The 17,811-nt window shown below is 36.5% G+C and overlaps 1 protein-coding gene across 1 annotated transcript in view; it reads left to right on the plus strand.

Annotated features, from left to right (window-relative positions):
- The window catches only part of LOC138170116 (lipoxygenase homology domain-containing protein 1-like), a 657,842-nt gene that overhangs the window by 488,441 nt on the left and 151,590 nt on the right, over window positions 1-17,811 (plus strand). Inside the window, exons 41-42 of the mRNA XM_069099511.1 lie at window positions 943-1,075; window positions 4,076-4,227. Of these exons, the coding sequence (XP_068955612.1) occupies window positions 943-1,075; window positions 4,076-4,227 (285 nt within the window). The remainder of the gene's footprint in view (window positions 1-942; window positions 1,076-4,075; window positions 4,228-17,811) is intronic.

Consider the following 17,811-nt stretch of genomic DNA (forward strand, 5'->3'; position numbering starts at 1 on the left):
AAATAGAAAACACTGTGCTAGGTGCTGGTAATAGAAAGATTTTTTTAAGAGAATACTGAAGAATCTTAGTAACCATAAAATATTACCTCATCATCGTTAAAATAACAAAGAAGTCAAAAGATAAGAAAACTCATTGTTGGAGGGAATAAGGTAGAAGTTCTAAAACTTTTTGTTTCAAGACGCTTTTATACTCTTAAAAGTTATTGAAGAACCCAAAGAGCTTTTATTTAAGTGGATTATATCTATCCATTTAGAAATTAAAATAAAAAATTTAAAAATATTGTTAATTCATTTAAAATAACAATAATAAACCTATTACATGTTGACATAAATAGCATGTTTTAATGAAAAATGGAATAATTTTTCTAAACAACGAAAAAAAACAATTGTAAGAATTGTAACATCACATTGTCTCACATATTTTTCAAATCTCCTTAATGTTTGGCTTATAGAAGACAGTTCAACTCTCATATCTGCTTCTGGATTCAATCTGTTTAAATACTTTGTTTTAATTGTATATGAAGAAAATCCACTCACACAGATATCTCATTGAAATAGAATAATATTTTAATATGGAAATAATATGTTACTATTATTTTGAAAACTAATTTAACTTCAAGGACTCCCCCTTTGCCCAAAAGGATCTCAGAGACCTCTAGAATTCTACATACTGCACTATGAGAACTGCTGGACTATGGAATTTAAAGTACACTAATTCACTGCTCACGGATTAATTGATTCCACCATTCTGGAAAAAAAAATTGGCATTATACAAGCAGAAAAAAATCAAATTCTTGCTGTATCAATGTTTCTTAAGTTTTTAGTTACTTTGTATGGAAAACAGTAATACAATACTATAGATATTTGAATGACCAAGATCTCTGTCCACTGAATAGAAATTAATTAATTAATAAGACCTGAATTCTTTCCTATTGCCGGCAGCTCCGGCTCAAAGACATGGATACGAGGGAAGAGCTGGCCTTTTATGTGGCAGACCGGTGGCTCTTTGATGAAGATGGATCAGAAAGCGTGACGGAGCTAGCGGCAGTCAGGCCAGAAAAGGAACCCCTAAGAGGTATCCCTGTCATTTCATAAGAAATGACCCTCCAAATATTTTTCTGAAATGTTTCATTAAGTCACTCATTTCACATTAAAGAGGATCTAATCTTGGAGAAATCTCTCATCAGTCACAAGGACTTTCGGTGTGCTTTAATCTTACTCCTACTTATAAGATTAGGGCTAAAAATTAAACATCAAAGACTGAGAACTAGAAGTGATTTTCAGGGCCATCTTGTCCAATTCCTTCATTTTAGAGATGATGAAATTCAGACTCAGAGAAATTCACTGATTTGCCCAGTCTCCCAGGTAGTAAAGGACAGAACTGAAATTTGAACACAGGACCTTTAATTCCAAATCTAGCACACTTTCGACTGTGTCTAGTAACATGCATATCAATTTGCTAACTTAGAGAAGTAACTTTATTCATCTAAAATGTGAGGGGGAGTGGGTCTGTGTTTGGTTTTTAATGTTAATGGCCACTGTTTTGCAATTTAAACTTAAATGAAATGGAAGAAGAGTCTGAATCTGGGAAAATGTTGATGCATATAATAGCTAGTATTTATATAGTATTTTAAGATTTGCAAAATACTTTATAAATATCTCATTTGATCCTTACAACAACTCTGCAATGTAGGTGCAATTATTATTCCTATCTTACAGATGAGGAAACTGAGACAGGTAGAGGTTAAGTGACTTGCCCAGGGTTACACATCTAGGAAGCATCTGAGGTCTAATTTGAACTCAGGTCTTCCTAACTCTAGGCCCAGCAGTCTGTTTACTTGTTTACCTAACTGCACCTCAAAATCTTGTATTTATATATGTCTCTCTCTTCTGAATGTGTTATAGAAATGGAAAAAGTTGTTTTCATGCCAAATCTGGCTAATTCTGTAGTGTGTATATAAATACACACATAAACATATGTATGTATATATATAAATATCCCTACATATATGTATATATAGACACAACATATATATTTGTATGTATGCATGTATGTGTGTGTATATACACATATGGCAGTCTTTATCACCAAGGTATATAGAAATGGTAGGGCAAAGACTCTTAGCATCTTTTCTGTTTCAGGCACAGAAGGCTGGTTAAGTTGGTGAAAGGTTGCACGACTCTTTTTTCTCCAGTTAACACTGCCCTCGCTAAAATATTTTTGTCATGCTGCCTCAAGGAGCATGTTCTACCTACCAATATGCTGTCATCTAGTCATCATGGTAGATGATAATTATTGCTATCAGTGGGAAATGTTAATGCATATTGAGGGGGAGAGTTGAGCTACTTCCCCAGACCACATTAATTGGTAGTGGCAGCAATTATCTCACTGAGAGCCTAATAGCCAGTGCTGCTGACTTGGAACAGACATAGGAATCTCCCATTGTGGTTCTTTCTTTTCTTGTTCATAAAATTCCAGAGCAGACAAGGAAGCACTTACTCAATTTAAAAGCTATAATTAATATGAGGAGAACTTACTTAAATATCAGCTTTTTTCTCTCTCTGAATGGAAATTAGAGTGGGAACATAGATCTAAAATGTGGAATTTGGGTAACATCTGAAAATAAGAACTTATCACTAAAGAACTCTGAGGCTTGGTGTTTCACTCCACTCTTCCTTCGGGCATTCCTCAAAGAAGAAAGAGATTATGGCACCTTACATCCTATTTGAGTAAAAGATGTTAGCCTTGACCTTGAGAAAATTATAGACTGTTTATTTTCACTTCAGGCATAAAACCATGAACATAGCTGAAACTCAGTAAATCTAGTTCAACCCCTTCACTTTACCGTTAGGGAAAATGAAACCTAGAGGAGTGGTGACTTGTCCAAAGTCCTGGAGGTATTACTTATGTAGTAGAACCACCATTCAAACGTAGCTCTTTTGATTCCAAATCCAGTACTTTTCAATCTACAACACCCTACCCAAGGCCTATGGTTGTTATTTCTAACACAGTTATTTATATCAAACATTCGATGGATGGATAAAGCACTTTGTACAAAACACTGTACTAAGCACTGGTGTACAAATAGAAGAGTAAGATAATCCCTGCTCTGAAGAAGATCACATTCTTAGGAGGGAAACAATGCATACAGAAGGTTTCAGCTGCAAGTCAGACAGAAAGGTCCCGGGGCCTCAGAGTACAGTGACAAAACAAATGGTAATGCTTAAATGTCTTTTTGGATTATCATTTCCTCTAAGAAAATCATATCAGTTTTTGCTACTGAACCATTTGACATTATCAAAGACTTTGATAGTAATAACTTTCTTTCCTGGGTCTTCAATAGATGCGGTCATGGCACCTGCAGGAGCTATTGCCAGGTGGCATGTCCACAGTGTTCCTTCCCAGGATGACTGAGGGCACTAGGATGGAAATAGAGCTATTCCAAAGTCTCTTGGGTTCAGGGTCCTTAGCTTTCTCTACCAGGATCTGAGGGGAGGTAGTATTCAAGGAGGTAATGGTGGTGATTCAACTCCTTTCAGGGAATCCTACTGCTACAGCTAGGGTGCCTTGACTATCTTGTGAGTGGCAGTTGATTGGCAATTGGTGGTGATGGCCATCCAGAAGTTTTTCTTTCATAATGATAGCTGTGATGGCTGGGCTAGAAGCAAAATTGTGGTCTGGGCAGTGCTGTCATCTCCAGGCTCTTGTGCTTATTCACCCCATTGGTGGCAGTCAAAAAGGAGGTATTACTGGTGGTGATCAGGAAGGTCCCTTCTCCACAACTTCTCCTTTTAGTGATGCTACGGGGTGAGACTGGAAATAGATCTGGTGGCCTAGGGAACACTGCTATCCCCAAGGCTTATGGTTATCTTCCCCAGGGTTGGAAGGGGAGATGACAGTCAAGGATAGAGGAGTGGGGATTTGATTCACCAGAGGCATGCTGCCTCCTATCTTTCCCACAGGCAATGTTGCTAATTCAGTTAGACCAGTTCACCTGTACTGTGGGTATATATTATTGATCCCTGAATATGTTTTTTTCCGTTAAATTTTCCTTCTTCCTTTTTTTGTTTACAGATGTGCTTTATTTAGTTAGTATCCACACAGGGATGCAGCCGGCATCAGGAACTGATGTGGATATCTTTCTCACAATATTTGGGGAAAATGGAGACTCTTGTCAAAGAAAACTCAGGCATTCAGGATTAAATTCCAGTTTTGAAAGAGGCCAGGTATAGTATGACCTAAAGGAAAAACTGTGTGTGTATGTACATATTTGTGTATGAGTGAGTGTGTGTATGTATGTATTTATGTGCCATTGGAAACCTGCTTGCAATTTTTTAAAAAAGAACAATTGACAGAAGTGACTAATTTTAAAGCACAGCTTCCACCATGTGATAAATGAACAACAGATATTCATTGGTGAGGTCAAAATTATGGGTTTTTATCATCATCACTGTGACTATTGAGTTCCACAAAAATAGTCATTGAAAAATGATGACCTAACAATAATTCAGAGATAATTAGAAAAATAATGAATGATAATCTGTGAGTTCACTCTTGAATAAAAAATGAATATGCTTTATTTTTCTTCTGCTTTCTTTTTTAAAAAAATCCTTTTATTTTATATTCATTTCCAACCATATACCCAGCCTGCTTACCTTCCTGTGTGAAAAATATTTTTTAAAGAATTCAGCAAAAACATCCAACATATCAGCTATGTCAGATGGTACATGCAATCCTCTATACCCATAGTCACATACTTCTTCAATGAAAAGGAGAAAATGCATTTATTGTTTCTGAAGCCCCCCAAGTTACCTTGCTATTATTACACAACACATAGTTTCATTCTCTTTGTCTTTCCAGGTGCATTGTTACACTCAGCAGGTATATTGTTTTTCAAGGTCTCCTTACTTCACTTCATATAATTAATATATCTTTCCTAGTTTCTCTATACTCTTTATATACATTATTTCTTATGGAGAAAATTACTCCACTATATTAATGGGCTGGTTTGTTTAGCCATCCTCCCATTAAGAGGCACCTGTTTTATTCAGCATTTTTTCTTTAAAAATAAAATTTGGGAGGGCAGAGCCAAGATGGCTGAGTAAAAGCAGGAACTTGCTTGATCTCCCACTCCAGCCACCTCCAATACATGGAAAAACCTCTAAACAAATTTTAGAGCTACAGGAACCACAAAGTGACAGAGAGAAACAATTCTCCCACTGAAGGTAGCCGGGCAGGCCGACAGGAAAGGTCTATCGCACCAGGCTGGGAGAAGAGAACTATCCTGGCTGAGCCACAAGGGCCCAGACCCAGGGTGGCACCAACCAGCAGCACAGACTGGCCAGAATAGACTTCAGGACAGTGAATCACTGGCAGCTGTGGTGGTTTCCAGAATTCTCAAACCATAAACACCAAAGAGAAATTAAAGGGCATTGGGGATCCCTGTTGATCCAGGGTGAGAGAAGATCACAGTCCATCCCTTGCCCCCAGGGTGGCTGCAACTGATGCAGGTGATGCTTCCAGATCCTGGCCTGCAGATTGTAGGGGGACCAAGTGACTGTCCAGAAGGCATTTGCAGGAATCTCTCTGCTGGCACTGAGGCAAGGTTCTCCTGCTTTGCCCTGCTTGGATCTGGGTTGCAGTCTTGGGTAGTGGTCCTGGGGTGAGGATCGCTGGTGTGGCAGAGTTTGTTGAGACTGTGGAGAGAAAGTCCTCCTCCATGTCTGAGGCAGGTGCCTGGAAAAAAGTCAGATAACAGCTGTGCAAAACCCTAGCAATTTGGGACACAGCACTCTCCACTCTGGAAACAGAGTTCTACCATGGCAAAGAGCTCAAAAGTCAAGTAATTGGCTGGCAAGATGAACAAACAGAGGAAGTACAATCAGACTATAGAAGCCTTTTTTGGGGACAAAGAGGATCAAAACATAGAATCAGAAGAAGACAACAAAATCAAAACTCCTGCATCAAAAGCCTCCAAGAAAAATATGAATTGGTCTCAGGCCATGGAGGAGCTCAATAAGGATTTTGAAAATCAAGTAAGAGAAGTAGAGGAAAAATTAGAAAGAGAAATGAGAATGATGCAAGAAAATCATGAAAAGCAAGTTAACAGCCTCAGTGAAGAAAATAACATCTTAAAAAAGACGAACTCAAATGGCAAAAGAGGCCCAAAAGCCAATTAGGAGAAGAATATCTTAAAAAGCAGAACTGGTCAAATGCAAAAGGAATTTCAAAAATTCACCAAAGAGAAGAATTCCTTCAAAATTAGATTGTAGCAATTGGAAGCTAATGGCTTTGTGAAAAATCAAGATACTATAAAACAGATCCAAACAAATGAAAAAATAGAAGTTTATGTGAAATATCTCATTGGAAAAACCACTGTTCTGTAAAATATACATAGATAATTTTAAATTTATTGGATTACTTTAAAGCCATGATCAAAAAAAGAGCCTAGACATTATCTTTCAAGAAATTCTCAAGGAAAATTGCCCTGATATGCTAGAACCAGAGATCAAAATAGAAATTGAAAGAAGTCACTGATTGCCTCTTGAAAAAGATCCCAAAAAGAAAACTCCTAGGAATATTATAGCCAAATTCCAAAGTTCCCAGGTCAAGGAGAAAATATTATAAGCAGTCAGGAAGAAACAATTTGAGTACTGTGGAAACACAATCAGGATAACACAAGATCTAGCAGCTTCTATATTAAGGGATCAAAGGGCTTGGAATATGATATTCCAGAGGTCAAAGGAGCTGGTACTAATACCAAGAATCACCTACCCAGTAAAACTGGGTATAATACTTCAGGGGAAAATATGGATATTCCATGAAATAGAGGACTTTAAAGCATTCTTGATGAAAAGATCAGAGCGGAACAGAAAATTTGACTTTCAAATATAAGAATCAAGAGAAGCATGAGAAGGTAAACAGGAAAAAGAAATCATAAGGAACTTAATGAAGATGAAATATTTACACTCCTACATGGAAAAATGATCATTTTAACTCATGAGACTTTTCTGAGTATGAGGATAGTTAAAGGGAATATATATGTATGTATGTGTATACGTACATATATATGTATATATAGGAGGGTATATGTGTGTGCCTATGTGTGTGTGTGTGTATGTGTGACAGAGGGCACATGATGAATTGAATATGAATGGATGATATCTAAAAAATAAAATTAAGAAGTGAGAATGGAATATATTGGGAGAAGGAGAAAGACAATAGGATAATTATCTCACATAATAGAGGCAGGAGAAAACTGTTAAAATGGAGGGCAAGAGCAGGAAGGTGAAAGGGAATGAATGAACCTTAGTTTCATTGAATTTGGCTTAAGAAGGGAATAACATACACTTAATTGGGTATTTTACCCTACAGGAAAGTATGGGGAAAGAGGATAAGAGGGAGGATGAAAAAGAGAGGGCAGATTTGTGGGAAAGGGTAGTTAGAAGCAAACACTTTTGAAAAGGGACAAGGTCAAGGAGAAAATATAATAAATGGGGCACAGAATAGGATGGAGGGAAATATAATCTTTCACAATTTAGCTACTATGGAAATGTTTTGTGTAACTACACATGCACAACCTATATTGAATTGCTTGTCTTCCCAGTGGTGGTGGGTGAGGAGGGAAGAATGGAAAGAATCTGGAAGTCAAAGTTTTAAAAACAAATGTTAAATATTGTTTTTTACATGCATTTGGGAAATAAGATATACAGACAATGGGATATAGAAATCCATCCTGCCCTACATGAAAGTAAGGGGAGGGGATGTGGGAGGATAAACAGAAAACAGATTGGGGGAAGAGGTGTTCAGTATGATTGATATATTGGGGTGGGAGTAGGGAAGGGACAGGGAGAAAATTTGTAACTCAAAATCTTATGGAAGTGAATTGAAAACTAAAAAATAAATAGCGTATAAAAAATAAAATTTTGTTGGTATATTGTTTTCATATCACCACATTTTCCAAAGAATATCTCATCCTCTCACCTTCCTAAATCTGTTATAACACATTAAAAAGAGAAAAAAAATGTTCCACATAACTAACCAACCTATGAACCAAGTTTAACATTATATGTAGTTTCTTGCTGCCATAGGCCCCACCTCTGAAAAGAACGGAGGTAGGGGAATTTTTTGTGTCTCTTCCTTAGGGCCAAGTTTGGTTCATAATTTTGTAGATTACAAATACTATTATTTTGTTGTCATTCTTCTTTTCCTTTCCATTTTTGTAGTTACTGTTTTTCTGGTTTCACTGACTTTCTATTGTGTAAGTTCATTTAAGTTGTTCCATCCTTCTCTGTATTCATAATTTAATATAGCACAGAAATATTTCATTACATTCATGTACTACACCTTAGTCATTTCCAAATAAATGGACATCTTCCTTGTTTGCAGTACTTTGCTATTACAAAAAGTTTTGCTATAAATATGTTGGTGCTTATAGAACTCCTCTTTTCATCATTGATAAACTTGAGTCACATGTCTAACAGTGTAATCTCAGAGACTAAGTAAATGACTCTTTAATAATGTTCTTTCAGAAATTCCAAATGCAGTCCAGAATGGTTAGATCAATTTCTAGCTTCTCCAGTAATGTGTTAGTGCAACCATCTTTCCACAAACCCTCTAACATTGACAATGACCATCTTTGCCAAGTATTGGTTGTAAGGTAAAACCTCATGGGGTATTTGATGTGAATTTTTCTTATTATTGATAATTTGGAGCATTCCAAAATTCTTCCTTTGAGAATTGTCTATTATTGTTTACTTATGAGAGAACAGCTTTTATATTTCACTATATTGTCTTCATAAATTGTATATAATAGCTTTGTCAGAGATATTTGATAGAAATATTTTCCCACTGGACCACTTTCCTTCTTATTCTAGTTGCTGTAATTATGTTTGTACAAAACCATTTCAATTTCATGTAAACTATTTTTTTTCATTTTGCATTTATTCATTATTAAGAATTTTCTCTCTCCAACCTCACAGTTATATCTGTGAAAGTTACCTAATCTAGTTCTTTTGCAATCCTTTTATGGTGTGATTCTTAGTATTTTTGTCACATTTCCATTTGGCTTTAATAATATTATGGGATGTAAGAAATGTTGATCTGAGCCTAATTTCAGCCAATCTGCTTTCTAGTTTTCCAGCAATTGTTGTCAAATAGGGAGTTTTTCCCTAGGTAATCCCATTTATTTTCCATGACAAAAAGTTTTTCTGTGACGATTTTGCTAAATATCCTGCCTTTGCCCTCACTGGGGGGTTATATGCCTATAATTCAAGATCTGTGGGTAAAAGTATATGGAAATTTTAGTTCCTTTTATTTCATATAATTCCAAACTGTTTTCCAGAGTTGTTTTGCCTTGGTTTTCTAAAATAAGAAAGAAGAATGGAGCTATAGGAAAACCATACAAAATAAACATGCTGTATTAAGAGAGATGTCTTTACATTCAACTCAATATAAGATGATAATGATGATATTACTTATGTAATTCTTAAAGGATTGAAAAACGTTTTATATATATTGACTCATTTAATCCTCATAGTAATCCTGTGAGGTAGAGGCTTTTATTATCACCATTGGTAGAGAAAATTTCCTCATCGAGGAGTTCCCCATATTGAAAAAAATAACTGGTCCATTTCCTATCCCTATGAGCGTTTGAGAAAGAGAATGGGAGAGACAGAGCTAGAAACGGGAGAACCAAAAGGGACAAAAGAATAATAAATGATGGTAAGATGCTAATAGCTATTTCAGGTAACATTTAGTGAATCTAGTGTAGATCTCTCACAAATCCATGACTCTTTTTTTCCTTTATGTTCATTTTATAGACAGTGAGGTGGCACAGTGGATAGATAACAGGGACTTGCAGTCAGGAAGGCATAAGTTCAAATCTTTTTTCTGACACTTGCTAGCTATTATAACCCTGTTCAAGCCATTTAACCTGCTTGCGTTTCAGTTCTTTAATCTGTAAAATGGTATAATCATATAAATAATTTCCATATTAATCATTTTATACAAGGTGACTCAAATTAAAAAAAAAGAATAAAAGAAAGTGAAAAAATAGCATGCTTCACTCTATATTCAAATAATATCTGTTCTTTCTCTGGAGGTGAATAGTATGCTTCGTCATTAGTCTTTTGGGATTGCCTTGTATTACTGAGAATAGCTAAGTCATTGACGGTTCTTCATTGAACAATATTGTTGGTACTGCGTACAACATCCTTCTGGTTCTGCTTACTTCACTTTGCATCAGTTCATATAAGTCTTCCCAGGTTTCTCTGTCACTTCTTATAACATATTAATATTCCATTGCATTCACTTCCTACATCTTGTTTAGGCACTCCTCAATTGATTATTGTCCTTTTAAAAAAATTGTCAATACCTTTTTCTATTATGTGAACTTGTTTAAAAGAAAAAATAATGCTAAAGAAATGTATGGAATAATAATTGCTTCATAGTTCTCTGTTTGATTACAAATTGGCCAAGAACTATTCAAGTATTCCAGGTAATATTTAATGGAGTGTCCATGGGTGGCCATAGACAAATGTGTTAAAGTACTGTAACCACAGCTTTCTAGAGATTCTCTCCAAAATATGTAGTGCTGTGTTTTGGGGGCTGTTGTGTTTTATAAGGAAGGGCTACAGTATGACACTGAAAGATTCATCCATAAAATCCTAGAATTTTATACGGATATCATATGTTGCTTAGTCCATATCTTATGTCAGTCATGAAATCTTCAGCTTGAAGACCTCCATTCACTGGGAACTCATTACTTTAGGAGTAACTCCATTTTTTAGACCTTTAATTTCAAGATTTCTTATTTGTCCTTATAGTTAGTTGAAATCTGTCTCCTTATAATTTCTACAGAACTGGTCTTAGTTCTGCCAAGTAAGATAAAGTCAAGTAAGATAAAGGTAATTCCTCTTCTCCATTAGACCCATTCACATATTTGAAAACAACTACTGTCTCCACTCAAACATTCTATTATTTGGGATAGAAAACCATTTGACCAAACCTTGTGTGACCTGGATCTTTAATGCCCTTACCATTCTGGTTGCCTCCTTCCAGAGTCCACCTTGTTTTTCAGTGTATTTCCTAAAATGTTCTGCTGAGTAAACACACTACTCCAAATGTGGCCTTACCAGAACTAAACATTGATTATTTTAGACACTAAAATCCTTTAATGCATTAAATTTTTTAATACCAATGACTAATATTTAGGGTTTAAGTATTTTTCCTTTCAAAATGTTTTTGGAGCCCTAATTTTTTCCATACTGTATTTGTTTTATTGATTTTTAAGGCAAGGGCCCATATTGTGTTTGTGATTTTGATTTTTAAGTTAAGAGAATGATTTAATATTTCTCCCAATTAAATTATTTTAGCTGATTAACTTCAACTCAACATTCTATCCTATTGAGGTTTTTTTTTTCCTTTGAGGGTAAGAGGATGTGGTATCCTGACTCATTTTATTAGCTATCCTTCCCAGTTTTACATCTCCAATCTACTTTAAAAGTTTGCCATATGTAGGTCATGCAAGTCATTCTAAAAAATGTTAAACAAAATGGGGACAAAAATAGAGCCCTGAGGCAATTCACTAGAGGTTTCCTGCTAGGTTGACAGTGATACATCAATAAGTAATGCATTTCAGATCTGGTCATAGCATGATTTCTAAATCTGCCTAATGTTGTCCCCAACCCATTTATTTTTAGTTGAAGTGAAAATTAGTCTGGAAAATCTGTTAATTGTATTATTATAGTAATAGTTGAGTGGAAGTGGAGCAAAAAGATGGCCTTGATTCAGATTCACCTACCCTTCCATTTTTGTAGCTGACCAGTAATTCCCTATTCTTGGATCACATAGGACAACAGATGACATAAAATATGGCCAAGAATAAAAAAGAATACTTTCTTAAAATATGTGAAACACACATAAATTCATGTAATATTTATAAAAAGAGGTCTATAGATTATTTTTGAATTTCACAGTTCATTTTTCTATTTTTGTATATAACACGAATAAATTAGTGAAGAACACTTATTAGATGCTTACTATGTGCAATCACTGACCTTTTTTTCTTACTCTGAAGCAGAATAAAAAACAATTTCTTTTTTTTTGGTGGGGGGTGGTTCTGGTCATGATAGGGCAAAGACCTGTAATTTCAATAATATAGGAAACTCCCAATGTGGAAACTTTTTCTGTTCTGAAGAGAATAAGAGTGAGCCAAGACCTGGGTTCAAGGTAAATGTAGGTGTGGATCTATTGATCAAACACGTAACTATCTGGAGTATAAACTCAAATCAGGCAGCCCTGAATTGGGGTACATATAGTGCTTATAAAGGCTAAAACCACAATTGAGGAGGGAAACTAGTATAAGCACTGACATACAGAATCCAAGAATTGCCATTGCTTAGATCTATAGCTCAGGGCTAATTTGGGAAGATGGTACAAAGGTACAAGGGTGTCCCTCCCAAAACAGGGGGAAGGGTACAGGGTGAATGGGGACAGGCTAGTGTCATGTTCTGAGTAAAGGGTGTTGGGACTCTGCTTGGTCAGCAGGAACAGAACAGGGTGGTCTTTTCTAAGATAAACTTGTACCATAACCCTGGGACTACACCTTGAGCAATACCTAAGACTATGCCTTAAGCTGTTTCAAGCTATTACAGGGTATAGGATAGAGACAAAGACAAATATAAAGGGGCTTAATGGTGATTATGGTTGGCAACTAGTGAGATTTAATCTGCTTCTTCCATCCATCTGGTCTGTTTAAGCCCCTAGTGAGATTTAGTCTGCTTCTTCCATCCATCTGGTCTCTTCAAATCAGAAGATGGGTGATTTGGGATTGGGCACAACATTTACACCTATGAACATGAGGAACTACTGTGTAATTTAAAATTTTAGAAAGTTGCCTGGAATAATGAGAGGTTAAGTGACTTGCCCAGAGGCACACACATAGGTCAGAAATCAAATCCACCCTTTCCTGACCCCAGCTCAGCCTTCTATATAGTCTTGTTTTGTTTCTATAAACCATCTAAACCAGTGAAGTTGTCATATCAGATCAAGCACTAAAAAGAGTCAGAGAACCTGGGCTCCAATCCTGTCTCTGATTTCTGCTGCCTCAATGGCACTCAGCAAGTAGCTCCCTATCTTACTTCTCCAGTAACTCACTTTCCTTATTTTTAAAACAGTGGAGGTGGACTGTATAGCTTCTGAAGTTTCCATAAAGGTGATGTGAACTATTAGACGAGATATGAGATAAAGAACATTTTTTCCTCTCCCAAAATGTTGAACTGAAATGTTGTCATTGGCACAGATGAATAATTCATTCTAATTGTTATAAATTGTTTCAAAAGCCATGCAACTTTATCAGTTAAAAATTGAGTTAATGCAGCAGAAAGAGCTGGTCTTGGAACCAGGAAGATGTGGAATCAAGTCCTGTCTGACACATGTTAAATAGTTGGACAAGTCATTTAGCCTGACAATTCTCTAGGAAAATCTTTAAGATTATACACTATAGACACGGTGCTAGCTTGCATTGGTAGAGGGGGTTTCCATACCAGAGATTTCTCTAGGTCATTCAAATGATGAATAGGACAAATAACTATTTTTAAGTTTAGACATATTTTTATTTACACTATAACAGAACAGAAAGAGGGAATAAGCTTGGTGGACTTGAGGAAACTGTAAAACTCCGTTAATGGCCACAAGCTTCTCTGTGAAGCAAAGGCTCATCATTTTAATATCAGTATTCAGTGGTTCTTTTTGTTTGGTTGAGAGGCATACAACATTCTTAAATGGAAAATAAATACAATGTAGGAAATAGAAGGGGACAATAAGTTGTGAGTAGGTTGCAACATATGAGTAATGTAGAATTAGGAAGAATAGGAATAAAAGATATCATTAAGGAAATGGATGATAGGAAGATAAGATGGGCTAAGCATGTGTCCAACAAAAGTGAAGAATGGACAATGGGCTGCTCAAATGCTTCATTGCTATCATTGAGATATTAGGAAAAAGTCACAGAAATCTCTAGTATGTTGCAGCTAGCCTCTACAGTACACTTATGGGAGGATATGAACATGAAATCTACAAGATGCACTGTGGTAGATAGACTGTGAACTGTACTGTGAGAAGAAACATCGAAATCATTGAAATTCAAAGTCCACTTGAGGATCTGAGTAAATTGCTTCATTTTACCCACTTTCTAAGTTTAACATGAATGAGAAATATGGTCATAGCTAAGCAAGTTCAGTTTAAATTTGGGTAGTAACTTCAAAACATGCTATTCTTGGAACCCAATATTAATAACAATAGCTACTACAATACTGGATGGCTTAATGATGAGCAAAAAAAAATAAAATTCTGAGAAAAAAAAGTATGATCTGAAGCAAAAGTGCAGTGGTACTAATGGGTTGGAATAAATAATATGCTGAATTTGATGAGAATTTATTGAAAGCAGTAAGTGATTTTGTCCACTATTGACTAATGTCATTAATTGTAGTTACAAAGAATGGTGTTAATGATTAGCCTCAATGAACTTTACAGCAGTGAAAAAAGGCAGAAAGAATCCTCATGGGAGAATTTTTCAAAGTTTAGGGTCATATAGACTGACAAGCAAGTTAGAACATTTTTTCTTTAAACTGTCTAGAATACAACTGGAAAAAAATGAGACTTCTGCAAAAAGTAACTACTAAGTTATTTACATCATTTTCTCCACCATCTCCTTCTTTAGGTCTCATATGGGGAAATCAAAGCAGATATGGCAAAGATTGAACTGTGGTTAAAAATAATTCCTCTCTTCCATTTTCCTTTCCCTCCAGGGTGCTTTGTATGAAGCATACTTAACACTGGACAGCCGTTCGGGGGTGGGTAAAGAGAATTTGGACTAAATGACTAAATGAGTCTTTCCCCTCCCCTCTATTTTTTTCACTTCTGGTCTTTTAGTCCTTCCTGGATGGTTGAGTGGTTGGCAACTAGTGAGATTTAATCTGCTTCTTCCTTCCATCTGGTCTCTTTTTTGTCACCCACACATACACCCATATATCCACCTACACATAGGCTGTGTCTTAACAAAAACACAGTGAAGTAGAGAATTGAGGTAATTATCTGAATAATCCAGGCCAAGAGCTACTTTCATCCAAACTATCTAGACAATTAGAATAAAATATTTTTGATATAATTCATCTGGGTTAGTGCTTCGATCCTCATTCAAAATTTGAAAAATGTATATGAGAAGCAGAGAAGATTGAAAGTGATTCTCTGTGTAATCTTATGAACATGTCTAAAACTCCTGATGTGTATTGGTAGATTGTTGTAAATTTTTACTTTTTGGATGGCAATTGGGATTAAGTGACTTGCCCAGGGTCACACATCTAGATTTTGTGTTAAGTGTCTGAGGCCGGATCCGAATGCAGGTCCTCTTGACTCCAGGGCCAGTGATCTATTCACTGTGCCACCTAGTCGCCCCCTTAGTGCACATTTTTAATGAATTTAGAATGTCAAACAATGCAATAGATTACCTTTCCCCCACAATGCCAGCAACTTTTCATTTTAAGAGGGCTCTACAAACAATGAGACAGTATTTCAGTAGTCCCATAGTGGAATAGCGGAAGCTGGAGAGTGAGACTGAGCTAATCTCACAATCCCATTTGCATATAATTCATACTTACACAAATACTCTAACTGCCTCTATTGTTTTTACTTTTCTTGCAGTCATTGAAAATTACTTATTGCTGAGGTCCCCAAACACATCAAGGGATAGACTATGTGGTATTATAAAAGAATACTAGATTCAAGTCAGAATTTTGCTGTTTTTCAATCATATCTGACTCTTCATGACCACATATGGGGTTTTCTTAGAAAAGATACTGGAGTGGTTTGCCATTTCCTTCTGCAGCTCATTTTACAAATGAGGAACTGAAGCAAAAAGGGTTAAGTGACTTGTCCAGGGTCACACAGCTAGTAAGTGTCTGAGGTCAAATTTGAACTCAGGAAGATGAGTCTTCCTGACTCCAGGCCCAGAACTCTGTCCTCTGCTCCACCAACATTCAAATCCTGGCACCTGGGAGAACAGTGACCTGAACCCCAGCCTCAGCTCTGCAACTTACCATTGCTGTGACCCTGAGGAACTTATTTAACCTCTATAAGCCTCTGTTTCCTCACCTATATCATGACTATGAACATGATCAATGCTCTCTAAGCTTCCTTCCAATTCTAAATCCTGTGATGTTAAGAGAGCACTTATAAGTTGAAGAGAAGTTCTGCTTTGGAAGAGGACTTTCCTTATAGGGAGTTCCATATACCAATGACCTCTCAGGTCTTATCCCTTGAGTCACTACATCCCCCTATAATATAACCACTATTACTAAGCTTAAAGTATGACCAATGCAGGAATAGACTTATTTTGTTCTCCTATGCACGTTGCTTACTATAACTCATCTTAGATGTAGGGATATGCATACAGAGTATGTGTGTGTGTGTGTGTGTGTGTGTGTGTGTGTGTGTGTGTGTGTGTGTGTGCAGATCAGTGCAAGAGCTTATTGTTCCCTCAGTCCTGGTTTGTATCTCTGACTATGCTTTATTCTCTTTACCCTCACCCACCCTATTGATGATTCTGATTCTCTAACTTCTCCTCTAGAGCTGATCTTTTTTCATCTGCTTCTGTTTTTCTACTTCCCTCTATTGGCCAGTGCTTGAGATCATAGAATCTGGGTACTCATTCCTTCAAGAAGCAGCAGGTTCATTAACTGCAAACCTGCACCTATCAACAAAGAGGATGCCAGTGATTTTAACTTTGCAACTCTCATGCACTAGTGTCAGGAGCTGGAAATGGGCAGAAGCTGATGCCTTCTGAGCGTTTTTCATTTTCAAAATGGCTGGCACTAATGTGTGAGACGTGGGGATAAGAGTGGTTGGGCACTAAACCTCCGCTGTTGGCAGTGGCCTAATACAGTAAAGTGACTGGTTTAGAGTTTATGGTTCTTTTCAATGGCACCAATCTGTAGCTCCTGACTCTTCCTTTTCAGACCAGAACCAAGTTGTATATTGATGAGAGGGTGCCCATTATTTCTCAGTGAGGTGCTTATGGGAACTGGGGGTAAAGTGCATTTATACCTTTGTGCACATTGTTGTGTCTCTTCATTCTGTAATACTCAAATGAATGGGTGTACCTTCAGATCAAATAAACATGAAATTCAAGAATATGTCATATCATATAGGAGAGAGCCACAGAAATTAAGGGAAATATTTTGAGAAGGGCCAAAGGTACAGGTAGAAAATAGAATAGCTTATTTTTCTGGGAAGATAAGAGGATATTCTGGGAATATATTCCCAGAGATATTTCTTGGAAGATAAGAGGATTATTCTGCAGCCTTCTCACAAGGAGAACCTGTGACTTCATTTATGTAAAGAACTTCCAGGTGAAGAAATTTCCTTTACCAATTCAATTTTGTCTATAACACTGTCTTAGAGCATTGTCTAGGCAGTTAAGTGACATATCCAGTGCCACACAGTCAGTGGGTACTTTGAACTCAGGTCTTCCTGATTCCAAAGTTTGTTGTCTATCTATGACACTAAGTTGCCTCTATACGTTCCATAGTGTAAATATTGAAATTTATTGAGAGCTTCTTGGTGTCAGGAAATTCTAGAATATCTTGTTGCACACCTGGATCCTTCTTCCCTGCCATTTTCCTATCCCTTTAATGCAGGCTAAATCATAGAATCATAGATTTAGATGTAGATGGCCAAACACCAGACCCAAACACCCACCAACCTATCCTCTACCATTTTATGGAGGAGAAAAATGAGGGCCAGAGAAATTA

This window comes from Petaurus breviceps, unplaced genomic scaffold, assembly GCF_028583685.1.
Source record: "Petaurus breviceps papuanus isolate PSGF00001 unplaced genomic scaffold, PetGlider_PUasm1.0 38, whole genome shotgun sequence".
Classification (NCBI taxonomy): domain Eukaryota; kingdom Metazoa; phylum Chordata; class Mammalia; order Diprotodontia; family Petauridae; genus Petaurus; species Petaurus breviceps.